The 23,875-nt window shown below is 42.3% G+C and overlaps 1 protein-coding gene across 16 annotated transcripts in view; it reads left to right on the top strand.

Annotated features, from left to right (window-relative positions):
- The window catches only part of ATXN7 (ataxin 7), a 131,502-nt gene that overhangs the window by 87,994 nt on the left and 19,633 nt on the right, over nucleotides 1-23,875 (top strand). Inside the window, exon 1 of one of the 16 annotated variants that reach the window (XM_086367050.1) lies at nucleotides 1,017-1,178. The exons of 14 other annotated variants lie outside the window; for them this stretch is intronic. In XM_086367050.1, the coding sequence (XP_086223176.1) occupies nucleotides 1,112-1,178 (67 nt within the window). In that variant the 5' untranslated portion in view covers nucleotides 1,017-1,111. Of the gene's footprint in view, nucleotides 1-1,016; nucleotides 1,179-12,343; nucleotides 12,579-23,875 lie in introns of those variants that run through there. One more of the 16 variants, XM_086367049.1, reaches the window with a different exon arrangement.

The following is a 23,875-nucleotide window of genomic DNA, read 5'->3' as shown; positions in this document are numbered from 1 at the left end:
GAAATTTCTAAGTAGCCATTGCAAGCTGTTTATCACTGTATTGGGAAGAACTGGCACCTGCCAAAAGAGAGATTCTACTGTCTTATCTTCTGATGAACTAGGTGAAGATGTTTGGGCAGTCTTCTGTGAATTCATGTCTTACTGATACTCATCTGTGACTTTTATGAACAAATGAGCAGTTGCTATAAAATTCAGCAGACAGTTCCTTTAAAACCACTGCTGTCTGGCAGTGACAGGGAGGAAGCTACAGTAGCAGCACGGCTTATCACTCAGTTCATGTTGATAATGTTATTCTGAATTTGTGAGCAGGTTGTTATCCAGAATAGTGAGAGACCTGCAGACATACCTCACTTCTTGCATTTTGATTTATTGTTCTTCACAGAGAGTGTGTCTTTTACAGACTGAAAGTTGGGAGCAACTCTGTGTCAAGCAAACTCCTTGACTCCATTTTTCCAACAGCATCTACTGGCTTCTTGTCTCTGTCACATTTTGTGAATTCTTGAAACATTTCAGACTTTTTTATTGTTACTGTGTTATTGTGATTTTTGATCAGTGATTTTTGTTGCTGCTTCAACTTGCTAAAGTCTCATATGATGGTTAGCGTTTTTAGAAACAAAGTGGAAGTCGCTCAGTGGTGTCCGACTCTTTGTGACCCTATGGACTATACATTCCATGGAATTCTCCAGGCCCAAATACTGGAGTGGGTAGCCTTTCCCTTCTCCAGGGGATCTTCCCAACCCAGGGATCAAACCCAGGTTTCCTGCATTGCAGGCAGATTCTTCACCAGCTGAGCTCTGAGGGAAGCTCTTTAGAAACAGTTGTTTTTTTTTTTTTTCTTAACTAAAGTATGTATGTTCTTCCCTGGTAACTCAGCTGGTAAAGAATCTGTCTGCAATGCAGGAAACCTGGGTTCAATCCTTGGGTAGGGAAGATCCCCTGAAGAAGGAAATGGCAACCCACTCCAGTTCTTTTAAGTCATAATGTTTTTGCACACTTAATAAGCTACAGTATGACACAAAACATAACTTTAAGTATTGGGAAACCAAAGGATTTGTGTCACTTGCTCTACTAAGTGTTCACTATATTGCACTGGTCTGGAGCCACACCCGCAATGCTGTGTCTGTACTTTTTTGCTAGCCGAGCTGCCATTCACCAGGATTTCTACTGGGTCTGTGATGGTGAGTGACTGTAGTGTCATTCTAGCATTTCCATTCTGTAGTCTGATCACTCTTGTCGTATAGATGACTCTCTTGGAAACTGTATAGTAATACCATGCTTTCTAGTTGTTGTTTTAATGTTTTGAAATAGTCCCAGCTGCCTCGTACTTCTGTTTAGTTATTCAGTATTTTTAGGAGTGAGATGTTTCTTACTGCTAATTTCAGATTTTCAACATACAGTTGAATCAGTGGATCCAAAACCTCTTGGGCTTCCAAATCAAAGGGGAGCTGCCTAAGTGGCCCCTTCCTCCTACCCACTGCAGACTGGCGGTCTGGGAGGAGCCAGAGAGAGGACCTAGGGGTCTGCATTCCACACGGCTCCCTCGGCTGATTGTGACCCAAGGGCTGGCCAGGATGTGTTGTGTTCACAGCCAATCCCCTCCCTCCATGGGGCTGCTGCTTTGTATTCCTGTGCTTGGCATAGGGACTGACGCAGATCGGCGCTCAGAGATTTGTTGAGTCTAGCAAGGATGGCATGAGAGGAGGCCCCTGCTTTTTTTAAACTGATTTTTAACTTTTTGTATCATGTCCTGGAAATCTTGCAGTAATTGCCTCTGAAACCTTAAGTATGAAAGAGGACTAAGATGATGACATTCCCTGTGGCCAGAAACACCTTTCTTTTGAGGTTGTGTTAGCCAGGTTGGGGATCTGAGTAGATACTTCCGTTCATAGTAAGTGTGTTGGCCCTAAATTGGCTCCTGAATAGCATAAACTGTGTATTCCCATTTATATACATTTACTATGGATCTGAACAGGTAGGGTCAGCTGATGACTTGCAGGGGGCCTCTGGGGTTCTGTGCTGAAGGAGCTTTGTAGGTGATTCTGAGAGGCTGTGTGCTGCACTGCTTTGCACCCTGCCGCTTCTATTTGAATTTGCTTGTGAAGAATACCATAACTTCTGTCAACATGTCTTAGGCAGACATGGGCTGATCCTACCTAGGTGAAATACATGAGTGATGTTAATTCAGCTTGGACAGGTTGTCTGTTTAGCATCTCTATAATTAATGGAAGCCCTGCTCGAATGTCAGCTGCCGAAGTATTTTGCCTCATATGAGTTAGGCTGACCCACTTTTTCACCTTGTGGCTCGGCCCCGAGTCCGAGTACATGGACTGTGGCCACCTTTTCCCCAGTTGTTCCCTCTTTATGATTTATTTACTTCCATTTAATTTTTTTTTCTTAAAATCAAACCACTTCTATTTAAATCTTTCACAAAGAAAACCTCACTAGAGTCATCAGTGGGAAAACTGATGTCCTTTGCCATAGGTGCTGTGTGTGAAAAGATTCAGTTCTTTGTTGCTACTCTTGCCAGGACCAGCACTGAGCCCCGAGGCCTGCTGCCTTAGTTAGAGGGAGACTACTACGTTTTAGGCAAGTGTCATCCACAGAGTGGCGTGATGTTATCACAAAAAGTAAAGGAGATTTAGGAAGGGAATACGTTTTCACTTGAGATTTAGTGTTGTTAATGCTGGAGAGCAATAACTACTCCATGTTTGGGGAAACATCAGTTGAAGCTGTGGGATTTGGTTTCCTCTGCTATTCAGGGAGCTGTCTCCCGAGGCCAGTCCTAGTCTAGGAAATGCCTTACCTCGGGAGCAGAATTCTCAGATCTCATGTTGATCTGCATAAGGATCCCAGATAAGTACCCTTTGCCATTTATCCATTGACACTATGTGTCGTGTGCCTCCCCATTGCTGTAAGTGACATGCGAGTCTGGGCTTGGGGTAGAACGTGTGCCCCTCAGCCTCTCTTCACAGATGGGGATGTCATAAATCTGCCTTTTTGATGAAAGTATCTTTCGCCGACACTCCTCTGCAATCTTAGAGCTTTCTCCACTTGTAGGTATTACAAACCCTGTAATGTTAATAGCCACGTGCATAGTTGGGACTTAATGCACTAAGGTGGTGGATTTTTTTAGGTGCTAGCATAAATTATATTTTTCTGAAAAGTCATTTTCATCAGAAGATGAATAAATAGGAATTACTCAGTTTTTTGAGCTAGTGAATTGGATTCAAAGAACATGACTGTGTGAGTAAAACAAATATTACTGTATGACATCTCACGGGCTGTCTCTGCAAAAATGCCAATCCCACTGTTGACAATAATTTAACATAGTTGTGACCAGTGATTGCTGTTGTGTAATTAAGTGGCTCTGCTTCACAGAGCAAAGGTTTTGCTGTTCAATAAACACTTTCTCCCTCTTGTGATCTGATGGAGTTAGGTGTAGAAAGTAACGGATTCAGGAATTTTGAATGAGTTGTTTCCTTTGGCTATTAAGTAACTTTGTTTTTGGATAAAGAAAAAAAATGTTTCTTTTTTTCTCTTCAGTTGTTTGGGTCTTATTCTACTCTGAAACTTTCAGTGATAATTTAATCTTTTTAGGATTGATAGTAATTTAAAAGTCCACAGAGTCATGATAATTTGTAGTAGGACTTGACGATTCACAAAGTGTTTTTGCATTATCTTATTTCCTCTTCTTAGAGACCCACTGAATTGAAGTTTTTATTACCAGTTTACAGATCAAACTCCTAAATTCAGTGTCATTCACATAGATAAAATGTCTCAGGCTTTATTTTCTGTCTACCTAACATCTGTTTCTATAAAGAAAGTTGAGTGTCGAAGAATTGATACTTTTGAACTGTGGTGTTGGAGAAGACTCTTGAGAGTCCCTTGGACTGCAAGGAGATCCAGCCAGTCCGTCCTAAAGGAAATCAGTCCTAAATACTTATTGGAAGGACTGATGTTGAAGCTGAAACTCCAATACTTTGTCCACCTGATGCGAAGAGTTGACTCATTTGAAAAGACTGTGATGCTGGGAAGGATTGAAGGCAAGAGGAGAAGGGGACGACAGAGGATGAGATGGTTGGATGGCATCACCGACTCAGTGGACATGGGTTTGGGTAGACTCTGGGAGTTGGTGATGGACAGGGAGGCCTGATGTGCTGCATCCATGGCGTTGCAAAGAGTCAGACACGACTGAGCAACTGAACTGAACTGATCATCTGTTTCTTTTGCATATAATAAGGATGTATAGAGTTAAAGGAGAATCTAGAGAAGATGTAATGAATTCCACATGTCACAAAACTGTCATTAATGACAGAGGTTGTAGCTCAGGTGGAATTGAAAGTTTGCCTAGAGTGACTGGGTCAGCAGTGTAAACCCGTTACCTCAGAACATTTAATAATTTGAAGATGTAATGGTCATAGGTAGATACTTGATTTAGCACAGTCATTGGATTTCTCTTCGGCCTGTTCCACTTTATTTAACCCTAAATCATAGTAAATATCCAAAGCGAAGCTCCTTCTCTTTTTGTTCCAGCCTTATGACATTTTGTAGCTTCTCTGGCGAATTGGTTGGCATATTTTTGCAGTCAGTATAAAGACTGAAATTTGTTGCAGAGCCAAAAATACTTCACTCTTTTGCTTCAAAGACGTATGCTGGGCGTTTCTCCAGCAGCCAAGGGCTGAACCAGGGAAGGGAGCAAACCAGAGCAGGCACATCAAAACATGAGCAATGTCAGGGTAGATGTTACTTTAATTCTCGAAGGAAATTCCAAGTTGACTGTTTGATCTAAGCTTCTTGTCACTGAAGAGCATGATGTAAAATTAATGCAGTGAATTCAATTTTTCTCTACCACCAGCCAAACAGTGCAAGTTAAAATTTTCAAGTAACTTCAGTAGCATCAGATAAAGGATCACTTTATCCCTAACTAATATAAGTTTATCTTTTTTTTTTTCTTGGTTATATAATCAGCATGTATATTTTAAATGGTATTGTTTATGCCATTTGTAGGAGCTACATTTTAACTTCTAGTTATAAGATACATTGATTTTTCTTTATACTGAAATCTTTGCCTTTATTAATATCTGTGCCTTTGGGACTTTTTAAAAAAGCCATAAATTGGCAAGGATACTGTTCACTCATTAAGCAAATATTTATTGAGTACATCCTGTCTAGGCATTTCTCTCCAGTGAACTAGGAAAGCAGTCTTTGATTTCATGCAGCTTATATTCTGTTTAAGGAGGATGGAGTGAATAGAATGAAATCAAGTAAAATAAGATGATTTCAGATAGTGATAAAGGCTTGGGTTAATGTCAGGGAAAAAATGGGGCAAGACACTTTAGGTAAGGCTTAGTCAAAGAAAGCCATTCGGAGGAGTTGATGTGGAAGGTGTGTGATGAAAAAGAGCCAGCCGTGTGAAGATCTGGAGGAGCAGTGTTCCAAACAGAGAAACTGGCAGGTGCAGAGATCCTGCAGGAAGGCCAGAGAGGAGGCGGAAAAGTAATGCGCGGGGAGGAGAGGGGGCCAGGTTAAAGTTGGAGGAGGGGGTGCTGGGGCCAAATGAAAGGAATCTGGATTGGCCAGTGCAGACTGTACAAAGTCACTGGAGGTTCTTGAGTCAGAAAGGGTCTTGACCTGATTTGTGGTTGCTCTGTGAAACAGAGGACAAGAGCAGAAGCAGGGGGAGGGTTAGTGGGCTCCACTGCAGTAGACTAGGTGAGGGCGGGATCTGGAGAGAATGCTTGGGCTAACAGGGCGGCAGCAGCAGCAGAGGCTGAGAGGTGCGGCTGGAATAGGAATCAGCACAGAAGTAGGAGGCCAGCAGGGCCGGCTGATGAACTGGAAAAGAAGAGACAGAGAATGGCTCACAAGCAGCTGGATGGGTTTACTTAGCTTGTGGATCATGGAGTTGTTATTTCAATTTGTATATGGGCTTTTTTTGTTGTTGTTGTTGTTGTTTTTCAATGAAGTATAATGACCTGAACAAAAAGTCATGATGTATTATATGCATTAAATCTTCAGACATTTTCCAAAGATTGTAGAGATAGAAAATAGTTATTGCAGTGATGCAAAACTTCGGAGTCATTTATTCTTTTTGGGTTTTTGTTGCCTTTTTAAAGTGGAACAGTAATTTAATCATGTAAACCTGGAAACAAAAGGATCCTCTCATTTGGGTAGTAGAAACTTTCTAATTAAAAAGGAAAAACACATGTATTTGAGGGTTTTTTTTTTTCATTATTAACATGGTAATGCACATCATGTAAGAAAAACATGAACCAACAACAGAGGACACATATGCAGCAAGAATAAGTAAATAAATCTCTTCCATCTTACTTTCCAGGGGCGCAGGTTGACATAAACACTTGGAATGTGTCTAGACCCTGGACAAAGCAATATTTGGCTGTATGATTCTTGTTCCCTCACACCCGTGAAAGATTAGATTTATTACAAGTTCACTTTTTTAAACTTAGTGATCTAGCTTATTTTTCCATGTTAGTGCACATTACTTCCTTTTTTAAAAAAGATTGCCTGTTATTTCACTTCCTTAATGTATTTAACTTCACCTGTCCCCTGTTGGTAGACATTCAGATTGTTAGTGCTACATTATCACATGCATTCTTCTTTGAGAATGTCTGTCAGTATCTCAGTGGATTGATTTTCCACCTGGAGGCTGATCAGAGCTGCCCTCCAGGTTAGTGCTACTCTGATTTAACGAACAACGTCAACAGTTCTGATTTGTGTCACCAGAATGAGGCAATGAAAATGTGAGTGTCCAGCAGCATAAATCAATCAATAAATTATTAATATTCAGCAGTGCCACTCTTGACTTGTCTGCTGCATCTAGAAATCATTAGGATGGCTGTGCTTCAGATTTTGAAGAGGACATTTCAGGATATAAATCCATATTTTAGTTCTATTTGCTAAAAGGTATTTCTCCTGACAGTCATTGTTTCACAAGGCCATTTTGTGACTAGTGTTGACTAGTTGAGATATGCACACACCTGCTGTGTTGGCCCTGTTTAGCTGTGGTCTTACGTCTGACCAGAAGAGGGAGTTTTTTTTTTTATCTCTTCTGAATGCTGTAGCGCCTACTACCTGACTGGGGTAATGCCTCCCATGCAGTGTTCAGGCCCCTACAACTGGTTTGGGACAGTGGGCAAAGGTTGAATTCACCTGTTGCCTTCCTCATTGCTTATTGTGTGTATAGAAATTCCAGTATTTAGATTTACTTCTGTGTTTTGCCTTTAAGTCAACAGTTCTCAAATTGAACTTCAAAGAAATCGTATAGCTTTTCCTCTTGTGTGTTCTAAAGTTAATGAAAAGAGATCAAGGAAGGTAACTATCTCAATTTAAAATAAGCAGTCAGCCCCTTATCACACATGATGTAGTTCTTGATTTGTACTCTCCTAGGGTAAAAAATAAACTCCAGTATGAACTTTATTTCGTTACTTCTTAGGCTTGATAGTTTTAAAAGATTGTTAAAACTCCTGCTGTAGAAGATTTGTAGTGAGCTTTAGAAAATTAAGGTGTTGTTTCACAAGAGTGGCTAATAGGCATTTTCTCCAGGTGATGTTAGTGGTAATGAATCTGCCTGACAGTGCAGGAGACATAAAAGATGAGAGTTCGATCACTGGGTCGGGAAGATCCCCTGGAGAAGGGCATAGCAACCCACTCCAGTATTCTTGCCTGGAAAATCCCATGCACAGAGGAGCCTGGCAGGCAGGCTACAGTCCATGGGTTCGCAAAGAGTTGGACATGACTAAAGTGGCTTATTGTGCACACACTGTGTGATTCTTACTGTGCTTTGTCATGTTGCTGGAATGACTCAGTCTGCATAGCCAAACAAATGAAATGGGTACCATAGTCAGGATAGTCCTTTGATTTAATACCAGAGTTTCATGCTGTTTAAAATTTTCTTCTGCTTTCTTCACAGTGCATTTTTTTCTAACAAAAACTTGAGTCAGTTTCTTTATGGATTTTTTGATTGACACCTGAATATATGAGGTGCATTCATCTGTCATGTATATTTACGTAGATTCCCAAGTGTAATAATCTCAAACATGCTGTTTTCAGTTCGGCCTACTGCCTTCTTATCTCACTGGCTCTTTCTGCTTCCCTGCCTTCTCCAATTGTACTGGTCCTCTCCGCTCTGTAATCCATCTGTGTAACTTGGTACATTCTTCATATGTAACTTAGTATACATCCTTCTATGTTTTTATCATGCTCATAACTCTTTACAGGTGCATATAATCCCATGTTTCATTAGCAGGGGCTGCAGGTCATAGTTTTTACCAAAAGAGGGATCCTGTTAATAAGCACACTTCTGCTGCTCCTCTATTCAGCAAAACCACAAAGAAATCCATCCAGATCCCAGGATAACACAAATCCCCTTTTTTAATGGTTGCTTAAGGTTTTAAGGTGCGGCTGTGCCATAACGTCCTCAGCCAGGCCCTCTGTCTGTGGGCATTCACTTTATTTCTTGCCTTTTACCTCCAGGAAGAAAGCAGCAGGAGCCAACCTGCTAAAGGCTACAAGCATTCATTTTGTTTCTGTGGGATAAAAGTCTCAGGAATGGATTCTGGATCAAAAAAGATACTTTTTTGCCTTGTTTATAGCTGTTACTAGATGGTTTTCCCAGAAGTCTGTTAATACTTTGTATCTCTACTAGCCACATAGGCCAGTACTGCCACCAGGAGTAGGTATTTTATTTATTTTTGTAAGCTTCCAGTTTTTTTCTAAAGCCTCTTAGGGTGTTTTACACATTTATTCACAAATGTGATTAACTGGAATTTGACTTTGAAGTCCATTTCTCAAACAAGGGCAAACTTTTTTTACTACCAGCGTAGCATGTATCTTCACTGTGTGATATGAGGCAAAACGTTTTTCAAAAGGAGTGATGATTTTTCAAGTATTCATTTAAACAACTACAGACGGTTTTCCTGGCATTTATGGGAGATTTCTCTTCACTCTGATTGGAATTTATCTTAGGGCAGAAATCTAGTTCTGTTAGGCTGAGATTCCTCTTTGCAAAATGTGTAGACTTGTAGAAGACAACAATTTCTGTTGAGATCAGTTGTGGGGCCAGTGAAAACTATTGTCAGTTTTACTTTTGATCTCATTATCCTCCTTGAATTTGGTGTGATTGGTCACCTTTTAACAGTGTTCACTTTGTGTCTCAAATAATGACTGGGCTGAGGTCAGACTGTGGTTCACACAAAGCCTATGTAAATCAGGCCATGAGGTTATACTTTATTTGGCTGCCTTTGAACAATCTGAACAGCTGAAAAGGGACACACACACCCCAAGTGTGGCTGAGCCCTGAAGGCGCATCCACCAAACAGAGCGGACGATGCCAACCAGAGGAAGGCTGTGTGCCATGAGCCCCCAAGGTGAATGATCCCATTTAAGCTCTCATCTCCCACCTCTCCTAATCCTGCCGGAGCACCTAATGAGCACGGGATAATAACACAGCAGCAGTTTCTTGGTGAAGCTAATCTGATTCTGGACAGCAGGCGTCCCGGCCCACAGCTGAATGAATTGCTTGGTATTTCCAAGTTTGAAAATACTTTCTCCCCCTTTCAAGTGCTCCTTGGCAGCAGGTAAGGAATGTTAAAGCTCCTGTAAGTGCCAATTAAGGCCAATTATAACTCGCCCGGCCTGCTGAGACACTGAAGTGGAGTGAGTGGAGGCTTGTTGTGCTCCTGTAAACTGGAGAACTGGCTGCCGCCGGTGACAGGAACACAGGATTTCCCAACTGCCGACAGCTCGTTTGTTGCCCTGCAGAACACCAAATGACACCGCCGCTGGCTTCTCGGGGTTGGATTTAGGAAATCCCAAGATTTGTCGGGGACCTCACTAATTTTCATCACAGAAATCGCTGTCATTATCTCAGTCTTCCTTTTATTTCAAGTGACGTCCGCCATCCAATTTCTCCTTCCTGATCGTAATAGCCAACAGTTGTCGAGCATTTCAGAGGTGCTAGGTACGCAGCACATGTGTCACCTTCTTTACTCCTCATCAAGGCCCCGGTAGTGCTCCCCAGGGGAGGACACAGCCCCCCCAGGGCAGAGGTCCCTCGCCCAAGACTACACAACAAAAAGTGCTGAGGCCGCGGCCGCCCAAACCCAAGCCCTCGTGGCCCCTCCCAGCTGCTGCTGGTTTGCCTGTTTGCTGCGAGCAGGCTAATTCACAGAAGAATTTGTGTCAGTTCAGGACTCCCTTTGTGCAACCAGAGTAAAGCTGATGGTGCACACCATCCACACCACAGCCAGTACCTATAATTTTTGGTCTGTAAGGCATGGATTCTATTAAAACAGGATTTTAGTCTGTAGTCTTTTTTTAGTCTGTAGTCTGTTTACTTATTTATTTTTTTTTCACAAGAAAGAAGAAATGTGACCATGTCCCCTGAATGAGCCATCATAAGGAAATGTAATATCAATATAAACTTTATTTGGTTAGGGTTTGAAGAAGAGTAGTAACGCTTTCCAAGCAGAACAGGGTGGCATTAGGCTAAACATTTTCAATTAGGGCATTAAGAGAGGTGTGTGTTTAAAAGTTCAGTCTGAGCTGTAGATGCTCAGTTTTTGTGTATATTCTTATTGTGTCGATTTTTATTTTTCTAGCTTGCACTATCGTTCATCCCCTTTTTGATGTAGGTCTTCAGAACAAATTTGGATAGTTTCTTCTTGTTTATATATGAAAACGTAGGTATATTTAAGAATACTTTGTAGTTCTTAACATTTGTAGTGTGTAGTATTTAAGAACATTTGCTGAAGTTCACCCTGAAATTTTTCAGGGTTACAGAAAGACTTTGTTCCCCAAATTGTCGTACTTTGGTTGGTTCTCATAAGAATTGTTTTCCCCACTAGCACCAGCACCATCTACAAAAGGGAGCTTTAGAAATGCGAGCGTTTGTGCTGGGAGACCGGCAAGGAGTCTGGTGTCCAGGCTTCGGAGTGCAGTGATGTGCAGCTGAGACTTAGTTTGCGTAGGTCCCCTTCCCTCAGTTCAGTTCTGCCATTGGCAACATCAGGGAGCCTCTTCAGCTCCCCTTGGCAAGGGTTAGGGGGGCAGTGGGTGCAGTGAGTGATGCGTTGCAGTCAGGTCGTTCAGCAGTAGGATGTTTCTGTTTTGTTTTTCTGCTAGCTTAACAAACCCTTCAGTGAATTAACCTAATTGTCTTATTTTTGCATATTAACTTTGGAAGGATTTGCTCATTCTGTGCTTCTACTTCTTGCTGATGGCTCTTTCCTAGTGTCCTTCTAATCTCCTAATTTTAAGAACCCCCATAGTTTTGCATTGTTAGAATCAGAAATCTAGGGAGGATGGGGAACAGTTTCAGAAGCCCTCTAGATCCTAATATTGCTGCCATGGTTTGGATACGAATGCTTGCTGTAGAAACAAAGCAATGTGGCTACTACTCTTTTGTTTTACAGTAAATTTAGAATTCGTGTCTGTTCTAACAGAAGCCATTTCCTATGCCTCACAACTCTTTCCCACCCCTTCCAGGCCAAATCTTTTCCACACATGTAATTCATGACTTTTTGCCAAATAGTCTGTGTTGGGTGATGGTATTTTGTAGAGGAATTTCCCCCCTCCTTTTGACATTTAAAAGTGTTCATTCTGAACTATCAGGCATCTGAGTCTGTTTATGTGTGCAGCCTTTATTATCATAAAACTCATATCAGTTGGCTGCTTTTTTCCATGTCTGTTTGATAGTAAGATTTGGCGATTAACAGGACGAGGAGTAGTGATGCGGAAAGTGTAATACGGCGGAGACAGGCAACCCGTTTAAGCAGGAAGACATGGTTTTCAAGGATCCACTTAGAGAAGTTTTTGGATTAAAAGCCTAAAAGGTCCCCAGCGTTCATCATTTATCCAGCTATTCAACTATGGACAATAACGTGTATATTTTTCTGAAATTAGACGTATTTTACAAATAGGCACAGAAAATGGGTGAAGATTTTTCTTACTAGATTTAAGGAAAGCTATTCTTAGATATAATAAACTTTTGTTTGTTTAAAGTATAGATACTGGAGAAATAAAATGTGGAAAAAGACTGCTGATATTTGTAAAAATGTATAATATTAAAAACTTTTAGGTCTGTCTAGCCTTAAAGTATAGATATATAATGAATCATTTAAATTTCCTAATTTACCTGATAGTAGTTGTCAGTTTAAAGTTATGCAGGAGAATCAGGTGTGAGTAATTCACATTCTAGTTGGTTAAATTCATAAATTCCATCTTCCTCCAGTTTTGGCCAGCAGCCTTTCCAAGAGAAGGATTAATTTACACCAGCCAGGACGCCTTCTATGACCATATTAGATGAAATTAGACTCCACCCCTTGTTTTCTGTTGATCTGCCAGGACCTTTGTAATTCAAGTGCTTTTTACAGTAGTAGCAAATGTTACATAAGACCAAACATGGAGCATATTTGGAGTTGGTGGGCAGACCCAAATCATGATGCAAGCCTGCAGTAGCAAGTGTGCAATGAAGCACAACCAAATTACGTGAATGGAAGGTGACAAGAAGCCTCCTCAGAGCAGCCCTTCCTCCGCACGGGGGCTGAAAGCTCTACCCGGTAAGTTTTCCGAGGCAGTTCTCAGAGGCTGGGCTTGGCTGGGGGCCCGGTCCTGGACGAGCATGCGGAAGGTGGGCTAGGTCTTTGGGAGCAGAACGGAGCCCCACGCAAAGCAGAGCGGGGCGAGCTGGCACAGGCCCCCGTCCTCTGGCGGCTGTCCCGCCCCGCCGGCAGGCCCGGAGCTCTTTGAGCTGAGCGGTGGTGAGTGCGCCTTGCAGTCCCGCTGAGCAGGGGGGTGATCGAAACAGGAGGGATTAGCTGCCGCCCCGCCGGCCGGCCAGCCACAGGAGCCATGCTGAAATGTCATTCGAGTGATCTGGCCAAAGGTCAGGCACAGGCTGGAGTTGAGTTTGCTATTAACTCCCACAAAATGCTGAGGTTTGCACCCAACGGTTCCCATATCTCCAAACAGGGAGAGCAGTGGTTACGTCGCTCTCTAAAAATGGAGGAACGTTGTAACACGCTTTGACTGTTTGTTTTTTATCTCACTTGCGGTGAGTGAGGTTTCATGACAGGCAGTTCACAGTGTTTCCTGTAGAATGTGTTTGAAAGCCGTTTTGTCGGATTCTTCAATTCCACAGCAAAGTTGCAAGCAGAACATTGTGTCAAGAGGAAGAACAACTTCAAAATACAAACAGTAACCCTGGGAAGTCATTCAGTAACTTAAATTGAGTGTATAAAAATTTAATTACCGACTGCCTGCCAGAAAAGACTATTTTTTTTTCCCTTCAGTTGTGTTATTAAGGTAGCCAGTACAGCCAAGCTGATTCTGCTCTGGTGGGTTGGGCGGCTGTCTCAAAGTTACCTTAACTCTCTCATGCCTCCTCTGCAAGCAGGAAGCGAGGTGACAGTTGAGATCTTTAGTTTTCGCTGGATTCACATTTCATGCCTCCTGCAATAATGTGCTTCACCGGATGGTTTTAATTGAGGATGAACTTTAGCTGCCGGTTTTCGGGACTTGAAATACAAACAGGATTGTAAACCTTTATTCAAACTGCTGTTCATTAAAAGAAAACAAAACACAAAACTTTTACTTCTCGTCAGGCAGTTTTACAGTTGCTGTTTTCTGGTTTCGTTTTTGAATATCGCTTTGGTGTTGATTAGTGGACAGCCCTGGCCTGTAGGTGGGGCAGATGCTGTTTTCTGTCTTCAGGGGGGGGAAAAAAAAAAAACACGTGCTGCAAACTCATCAAAACATTGGCATTGTTCAGTCGTGAATCACCCATTCCTTATTAACAGAGCACATTTAATGAGGAGGCTTTAAGGGCTGTGTTGTGATTTTGAGGTTGTTGTTGTTCCCAGGTTCATGGTCTTCTCACCCCTTACTCTCCTTCCTCCCAATAAAGTGGAATGTAAAGGCCACAAAACTAGTGGGAAACAGCAGTAAAGATGTGGCTTCCCAACTTAGTGCGGCACTCTGCAGCAGATGGTGCCGTCATTCTGTTGCACCTTGGACTTGCTGCTTGCTCCTTTCTGGCCTCAGAGGACAGTGTTCCCTAAGGGGATTCCTGCACGGAAGTTTTGTTTTAAAAAAAAAAAAAACAAGAGGGACTCCTCTGCTTGAAGTTCTGCCAGGTTGCTTTAATTTTTTCTCTCTCCCCTACCCTTTGTGTGTGTGTGTAAAAATTGGATTGGAGTAGTAAAGACGTTGGAGCAGGAAATGGCAACCCACTCCAGTGTTCTTGCCTGGAGAGTTCTGTGGATGGAGGAGCCTGGTGGGCAGCCGTCCGTGGGGTCGCATAGAGTTGGACACGACTGAAGTGACTTAGCATGCATGTATGTGTTGGAGAAGGAAATGGCAACCCACTCCAGTGTTCTTGCCTGGAGAATCCCAGGGATGGTGGAGCCTGGTGGGCAGCCGTCTATGGGGTTGCACAGAGTTGGACACGACTGAAGCGACTTAGCAGCAGCAGAGCAGTAAAGACATAGTTTGTTTTTCTTAATTCTTTGTGCATTTTGGTGATAGCCTAGAATCTCTCATTAGAGAAAAACTGGAACCCAGACCCAACTGTAGACCAGATGTGACTACAGACGTGTTTGTATAAGGACTGAGGGTGTTGCCGTTTGATCCACACATGGTGTTAGCACGTTAGAAGGCTAAACTTAAAATGATTGTTCACTGAACGTATAGGATGCGTTTCTCCCAACAGATAAAGGATTAAACCAAAAGTAACTGAAGACTGGTGGATTTCTTGTCTTGGCTTTTTGTTCCTTGTCATACATTGATACCCGAAGCATGCAGACCTATCAATTCAGTGGATGGGAGGGAGACCAAGGGGTGCATTCAGGGAATGCTGTGCATCGTTCAGACCTCGAAATCGGGTTTGTTTCAGGTGGGGTGAGTGCTTGCTGTACTCTGTCAGGATCATTTGCTTGACACCGTGCGTCCTGAGGACAGCAGAGAGAGGTGCTTATGACTGTTAGCAAAGTAGAAGTGTCAGCCAGCATGTCACACACTGCATGATATCCCTGCTGTAGTCTGAAACGGTGATGGCAACATCACAGAGGTGGCGTCGTTTGGTGGCTGCATTCTGCTCAGAGCAGTGACAGCCTTTTCCCCAAAGTTACATATGCTGAGAAACATCTGTGTGTGTTTGTCTGAGATCATGATGATAACTCTCAGTTCAAAGTCTGCACCTTAAGCAGGAGCATAGGAAGGGCCCCCTGAAGGAAATGAACTGGTTTTTCAGACCATTGAGTTTTCCTTAAGCAAGATGTCTTGAGAAAACAATGATGAAGAACTGATACTATTCTCCCAGCTGAGACGATCAGTAGTTATACCGTTTGGTCTCCCCTCTTTTTCTTTATCCTTCCATCTCCTTTAATAAAGTATTTGGAATTTTGGAAGGCCATTTTTTTTTCCCCTAATGTTTGCACAGAGCTTCAAGTTAAGATGGCAGGGGAGGGCTACCTCCAGATATTCAATAAGTTCTTCATATTTCTCACATACTTGAAAGCAAAGTTCAGAAAGAACAACCCCCCTGGGAAGAATTCCTGGCAAGAGGATTATCTTAGGTTGCCATATTTGTGGTCCTTTCTTAGCAACATTATTTACAATCCATTCACGCCTGTCCATTCCCCCTCCGGAGTTGGGGAGTTGGGAGTCGTTCTCCCTTGTAATCTGCCCTTTGTGATCTGTTCTCTTTCATCAGCCAGTGTGAATGGGGATGCTGCAGGGCTGCCCTGCCCAGAGACGTGGAAATGCCAAGGGACCTGGAATACTTTAGTGGGCCTTTTATTTCCGTCATAAAGCACTGACTTCAAGAGCTTGATAATTTGATTATAGACCTTGGCTAAAAGTTGTTTCAAGTGGCCCAAGTGTTATAAATGACTCTCATTTCTGCACTTTCCCCCTATGTTTGAATTTTAAAACACCTCTGCGTTAGGGGGAGGAAAAATGCATTTGGCAGAAGTTGCAGTTGGAGACTAATTTGTTAGGGCAGCCAGTGTTGAAATCATCCTTTTCAGTTAAGTCTCTCTAGTGGAAATGATGCCGCGGGCTTTGTGGTAAAGACTTTTCCTTCCTCGCTGTTATCCAGTGCCGTTGGTAACCCACCTAAGCATGCTCTGAGAGGGCCTCCTGGCTCCAGTTTTGGCTTTTGGCTCACTACCTTTTGAGGTACTGCACGTCAGAGGTCAGCACTGGATCCCCCAGCTTGAGATTTGAACATTCCAGGCACAGTCCCACCGATTTGCTTCCTTTTTAGCATCAGACTATGCACTGGTTGCTCTGGAGTATTCCAATCAAGTCCTTGGGACCCTCCAGAAACTGAATCAAAGAAAAAGCAGATTTATGGTTAAAAGATAATATGTAAGGACAGGAGTAGAATTGGATTGTGTTTGTTGGTCAGACATGTGATACTGCTTTTAGAAAAGAACAAGAATGTTTACAGGGAGAAGTTGAAGGTGAGAGCAGTGAGGAGATATTGTTAAATGTGTTATGTCCACTTCCAGTCCGTGATGTGACTTTAAAAGTGTGCTAATTTTTTTTTAATAGTTACTAGGGAAAAAAATAGTTATGTCAAACCCAAAGTCATGGTTTCACAGATACTGCTTAGGACGTTGCTTAACTGGGTATGCCTAGTCAGTTGCTGTAATATATATATATATAATATATATTATGCAGGCTTAGATATAGTCTGCCTCGAGTCCTGATCTTTGATGTTTCATAGGGGTCGTACTCCTTATGAAACACAGATGATGCCAGTTTGACCCCTTGTAAGTTGTGTTTGGTGGCCCCACAACTGAAATATGATGGTTACTTTGGGTTAATTAGGACCTATGAGTGCCACATAGCAGTTATTTCCAACCTGAATGTAAAATAAGCAATTTAAATTTTTGAAAGGGCTGCTTAATGAATGACCCAGCGTTTCTAAACTGAGCTTTTGGTGTATTCAGTTATTACTTACTATGTCTGGCCAAAGGATCTGTGTTTTACATTTTATAGCCATATGTAAGCTTGATTATTAAAAATCCTTGCTTTCAATGGGAGTAGTTATAGAGTATTAGTGGAATGGGACTGTAAGAGACACCATGAAATGTTACATTCCTTGACCTGTGGGTTGGTAGTTCTCATAAGGCCTTTCTAGGATGTCCCTAACGGTCCAATAATTAAGACTCCACACCTCCACTGCGTGGGGCATGGGTTCAGACCCTGGTTGGGAAACTTAAGATCCTGCAAGCTGTATGGCTTGGCCAAGAAAAGAAGGGGGAAAAGGTCTTTCTGTAACAGAGTATTCATTCTGTTTAACCTCACCTGACCTAACCCACCCAAAATCGTGAGTTTCACTTAGAGAAAAATTTGGGAGTTTGGGGAGCCATTGCTTAGATCACCTACATAAAACGCCACCTTTGGATCCGTAAACGACCAGCACTTTTCTTTTCACCTGCAGTTCTTCCTAAGTGACTCAGTTCTCTTAGGAAAATGGGCCAGCTTTTTAATTATAAAGTAATTTAATGTGAATGAATGTCTTTTTTGGTTGCTTTATGAATGTATTCATTTTTAATGAATTGTAAAAGTTCTGAGCTCTCCACTGAGATGAGCTTAGTATCTTCCTGGACTGACATGTAAACTAAATCTATAAACTTCAGTGTTTACCACACTGGAGAAGGTGCAGTGGGTTTGCTTTGTTCTTTAGTGATTTCTGCCTGCTTGAATAATGAGCAGGCCTTTCCCACTTGGTGTCTGTAAGTGTTACCACCTGAACTTAACAGGGAGCCTCTGTCTTCCTGGCTATGGAGTTCCCGGTCCCTGGTCCACAGTGGGCTTTACAACTGTTACTTAAACCCTGCAGCCCTGCAGGTAGGCTTGACAGATGAAGAGTCCGCCAAAGTAGGTGGAGTTAGGGCTTTGCCCAGGGTGTCACCCAGCTAGTTAGTGACGGAGCAAGGATTTGAACCCACGTGTCTCTGACTCCAAAGTTCTTGCTGTTTCAAGTGATCTACTAAAAAAAAAGATGACTTTTTTTTGCGGGGGGGGGTTTACTTTGGATTCTATTCAAACTGGTTAATTAATCGAGAGTTTGTCCAACAGACTCTGTCAGAAAGATGACCGGGAGCAGAGCGTGACTGCAAGCGTGCCTTGGCGCTGGTCAGCAGGGGGCCAGTCTCACCCTGTGAAACAGGCGTTTGCTGCTCTTCCTCATGGGTTCTTTGTAGCACATAGGCGTCTGGGAACTTTGTAAGTGATTCTTTTTAGCCAAGCCAGAAAGGCAGCCTGACAAGCACTTTCTAGAAAAAAAAATCATTGTTAAAACCATCTTAAATGTTTCCCTGAGGGGGCGGGGTGGGGGGGGGGTGGGATGAACGTGACACTGACTGAGACCACAGCCAACCTTTAGGTTAGCAACTTCCAAATAGACACTAAATCCACAACAACCTGGTTTTCCCTTGAACAGATTGTGGCTCCCCACCCCAAATTTACCAAAGCTTTGTCTTATACGTGTTGTATGCTCTGACTGTGCAGCCCTCTGTGCAGCCCAAGCAATAGCCTGCACTTGCTGAGCGCTTGGAAAGAGGATATATGACCCGCCATCACCCTTCCCTTCAGCCTGCCTTTGGACTGTGCATCGTGGTCTGCTCATAACGCCACTTAAGGGCAGGTGGACTGTCCTGGCTCCAGCCTGGGCACTAGAGTCAGCCTCCCTGGGCTCGCATGCTGATCCTGCCTCTGGGTTAGCTGGGTGATGTTGGGCAACCAACTTGAGTCCTCTAAAGCCTTGGCTTTCTCCTCTGGAAAGGGGGGGTCATGGAAGTGTCTGCTCTGTAGGAAGATGGTTAGGGCTAAATGACATAGCCCCTGTAAAATTTTGTTGTGTGGTGCCTGTTGTGTGTGGTCTCTGCCCGATCAACTCCTGTTGCTGCTATTGTTGAAGGTGAGACTTAACATTAATCAGTTGTTCAGACCATAAAAGATGAGCAAAAGATTTAATAAAATACCAGAAAAGGGCCTTGAGTAAAAATAGTTTTGTGGGGTTTTCTGAGCTGTTCACCGCTGTGCCTGCTCTTTCATGATGCTTGTGAAGAGTGAGGCAAATTGATACCATGCTTGGGAGTGATAATAGGCCTTGCTTTATTTTGGCATGTGTGGAACTGAGGCCAGAAGACCAACTGATCTCTCTTTTTTAAAAGTATGTGTTTGATAAACAAGTAAACCATGTTTGTTATAGAAAAACAATATGCAAATGTTTTTCAGAAATAGACTTGTAGGCCAAGGGATGACCACTTAACAAATGACAGATATTTTTGTAGACTTTTTTTCAAGCATGAATGATTTGAACTTAACAGTGTTTTTTGACTGCATTTTAGGTTTGTATCCTAACTTTGACAGTTGTACATCATAAGTTATTTTTAGGTTTGTTTGTTTGTTTTTTTTCTCAAAGCAATATATATGGCTTTTAAAGATCTAATTATTTGCTTTGAACTCCTTTTTGGTTTGTACCTAGGTGTCAACACTTATATATGCATTTTGTTTTTGAACCTCAGTATAAATCCACAATTAATTATAAGCTCAGTATTCTTGGTTACTTTCTGTTTTGGAAGACTTACAATTGTCCTGTCCCCTACCCATCCCAGTATCCTACCCTGGCCTGCAGTGGCGTCACAGGAGAAAGAAAGGCCGATGCACCCGTCTCTTGCTGTCTCTCTCTTGCTCCCTCTGTCTCTGACCGCACATCTATTTGCCTGTGTGGTCGCCCCCGACCCACCACTGCTACACAGGCACTGCGCCCTCACCCACTCGTGTCTGTCTTTCTGTCTGTGCCCTGTCTTTTCACTGTGTCTGTCTGTCCGTCTGCCTGTCTTTCCTGCTTGCTGGAGCCCGTCACAGGGCCCTCCTCACTTTGGGACAGACTCTGCTTTTTCTGGGCCAGTGCTAGGCTCGGAGAGAGGAGTGCTGTGAAAATTCAACTCGGACTCTTCACCAAACCACACTGCAGTCACGCTTAGCATCTGGCCACCAGTTTGTCCACTTAGGATAAGGTCCCTAACCCTACCCATAAGTTGCCCATTTCCCTTTTGATCTAGAAACAAAACACGTTTAAAAATCTTAAGAAAATTAAGGGCCCAGCTTGAAAGGTTGGGGAGAGTCCAACACAACTATAATTTAATTTGGTTTTTTCATCTTTATTTTCTTGTGAAGGGAAAGCCAGATGCCGCCCTTTCCAGTGAATAAGTTAGCAGACCATGATGTGAAGGAACAGCTTAATTCAGCAGCGTGACGAGGGTTTGAGCTGGCACTTTTCAGCCAGGATCACATTTATACACACACACACACACACACACACACACACAGTCTGTTTCAAGTTTTAGTGAATGAAAGAAATTCACATGATAGATTGCCATTGTAAATTTTTAAGCAGCTTTTATTGTTGCAGTAGGAAATATAACTTTTTTGATAAGTTATTGGTACATCAGCTGACTTTTAGTGTTAGAAAACTTTGAATCTGGATTTTTCTAATGCAAAATCCCATATCAAGAGTTAGTAGACAAGGAAAAAAAAAAAGCATTAACTGAAGAAAAAGGGAGAGTGGACTATAATGAGAATAGAAAACTGAAAGGGCAGGAACTTCCTTGGGGTCCAGTGGTTAGAACCCTGTGTCCCTCTGCCAGGGGCACGGGTTCAATCCTGGCTGGGGAACTGAGACCTCATATGCCATGCAGTGTGGCCAAAAAAGAAAATTGAAAGAACAAACTGAAATTGCAGTCAGTTCTGCTATAACAAAACATGCATTCCTAAAAAATTACTGCACTATGCAAAGTTGTGCAATAAAACCCACAAGAGACTCTTTAGAAAGATGGGATAATGGGCACAAACGGTCAAAACTTAATCAGTGAGTGACACTGAGAAAGGTAGGACCCTAACAAGAATGGTAGCACAGTTGCGTGTGTATTAAATGCTTTGAAAAATGCCTAAATACTCTAATGTGAGTTTTCCTTGAAGACAGCCTGGCACGCGCTTCTGAAGGTCGAGGTCAGCAGGGTTTCAGGTTGTGAGCTGCTGTGAAGTGGTGGAAGGAAGCCTATCCGAAATGGAGGGAAATGTCGCACCAGCTGTGGGTGGCGTGGCTCCTCACGTCCGTGGTGAACTGGGGTGGCTGGTGGATGTTTGGTGGGGGTGAGCAGACTGAGGGTGTGTGCTTTTATTTTCACTGGCTTAGTTCAACCAGGTGTCGTTTTCTGTGTCCACCTAGTGCTTCTTACAGAGGAAATCTCACAAAAGCAAATGCAGAAATTCTTCATGCTGAAATCATTCCCTAGTAGATCAGTGGCTTCAGAATTACTTTCTGTCTTCAAGATGATCATTACAGAAGATTAATTAGATTGATAATTTACATCATTTGATATAAGAGAAAATACATCACTTTCACTCAGAGACACTTGAGAATTCTGATAACACGTCAAATTGTAAAAGGAATGTATTTCCTAGAAGTCAAAGATCTGGTTGGAAGTTTTTTCCCCCTCTTTGTATTACAGATATTGTGGTATTCCTTAGTACTCTTCCACTGCGGATACACAGGATGATTTTTGTGCCTGAATATGGATGAATATTTTTATATTTAATTTATATCAGAAGTGTAATGTATATTACAGACTTTTAAAACCTATTTTATACATACTATTGTTTGGGGAAAATATCTCTCAACTGAATGATACCCTATTTCATGCTAGGCCATCTGAAAATAGATTGGGAGGGGCAGTTTTGATTGGGGGTAGATTCAGGTTGCCCTTGGTGGAGTGGTACCATTTACTGGTGATGAGGGGCTCGGGGAACAGGAATTTTAACCACCCTGAGGTCCTGTACGAGAATTGTTGTGTCCAAAACACCAGTGATATCCCCATAAGAGACTGGTGAATATTGGATTAGGGAGAAACAGTGGAGTTGATCATTTACATAGAAATGTTGAGTGAAAAATAGTATTTTATGTGGCAGATGTGGACTTCCTCAGCTGTGGTTAATGGTCCTGGAGACATTAGCCTGGTGTTAGGCAGTCTCTCACCATTGGCTGAGCAGTGGAATCACACAGAACTTGTAAGCATCTGAATGCCCAGGCCACAGAAAAATCAGAATCAGAATCTCTGAGAGTGGAAGTGAAGAAGCATCAGTATTTTTTTTAGCTCATTAGGTTATGCCCATGAGTAGCCAGGGTTGAGAAGTACTGGTCTGGGACCATGTGAGAATCACTCTCTTCACAAGAAGAGCTGCACCAGTCAGGCCAATGTTAACTGAAGGCCTACTCTGTGCCGGGTTGTCAGGGGCGGCTAACTGAGGCAATAAGCTCCGTCATCCAAGGGAGTCGGGAAATGGAAACAGATTTTCGCAGTCCTGGCTGACAAGGGCTGATGCTTGAAAGTACATTCAGAGTATCTGGGGATCACAGAAGAGAAGGAAACTTAATTTTTTTTTTTTTAAAAGAAATCCTCAGATGCCAAATTAACTTATTTTGGCTTTCCCTCCCTTACACACAACTGTCATATCTGAGGAAGAAAGCAGCAGGCACTTATAAATGACTACCAGTTAGGCCTTCCTAACTTGGTTGTAGCCTTTGTTTGTTCTAGTTGGAGAATTTGAATTCTGTTTATAGATAACATAATAATTTTGTCCTGGTGTAGAGCAGGCTCTTAGTACCTCATAAAGCATCAGTGACCAGATGTCCTTCTGCGAATAACTCAGCACAGCTTCACTGGTTAAAAAAGACATTTGGAAATAAACCATTTACATGATGGGAAAACAGTGGAAACAGTGACAGACTTTATTTTCTTGGGCTCCAAAATCACTGCAGATGGTGACTGCAGCCATGAAATTAAAAGATGCTAGTACCTTGGAAGAAAAGCTATGACTAACCTAGACAGTATATTAAAAAGCAGAGACATAACTTTGCCTATAAAGGTCCATTTAGTCAAGGCTATGGTTTTTCCAGTAGTCATGAATGGATGTGAGAGTTGGACCATAAAGGAGGCTGAGGGCCAAAGTATTGATGCTTTTGAACTGTGGTGTTGGAGAAGACTCTTGAGAGTCTCTTGAACTGCAAGGAGATCAAACCAGTCAATCCTAAAGGAAATCAGTCCTGAATATTCATTAGAGGCACTGATGCTGAAGCTCCAATACTTTGGCCACCTGATGCAAAGAACGGACTCAGTAGAAAAGTACCTGATGCTGGGAAATATTTAAGGCAGGAGGAGAAGGGGACCACAGAGGATGAGACGGTTGGTAGCATCACTGACTCAATGCACATAAGTTTGAGCTAGCTCCGGGAATTGGTGATGGACAGGGAAGCCTGGTGTGCTGCAGTCCATGGGGTGGCAAAGAGTTGGACACTACTGAGTGACTGAACTGAACTGTAGTCAAATTGATTCTAATATGCGATTTTTAAAATATTCATATAGCTTCCATGTTGTGAGAAATAGATGTTGAGTCACATACATTTTTAAACCTAAGAGTTAAGCAAACATGCCATTTTAAAGTACAAGTTTAACTGAAGGTAATTACTAAGCTACCAGCATAAGGTACTTAAGTAGATAAAGTTACTAAATAATGTACTTGTTTCTGATGGTAACATTCTTCAGCTCTCGATTTATTTAGTATGCATTGCCTTACTCTGAGAGAACCTGATTCTCTAGTGGATAGACTTATTTTCAGTTAAACCTGTGTAGTTCTTGCTTAACCATGAATTACTTCCTGGTTTATAAAACAGGCAAAGCTATTTGTGGTATTTTTGTCTTACGCCTTTGGCATCTTAGTGGTGTGAACCAGAGCTGTGCCATCTGTAGTCAAGTAAGATTATTTTAAAAGTGGGGGA

The sequence above is a fragment of the Bos grunniens genome, chromosome 22, assembly GCF_055505025.1.
Source record: "Bos grunniens cultivar Pamir isolate PY7600 chromosome 22, Bosgru_T2T1.0, whole genome shotgun sequence".
Lineage (NCBI taxonomy): Eukaryota > Metazoa > Chordata > Mammalia > Artiodactyla > Bovidae > Bos > Bos grunniens.
Note: the sequence above shows the minus strand (reverse complement) of the source record. Positions and strands in the feature narration are given on the sequence as shown.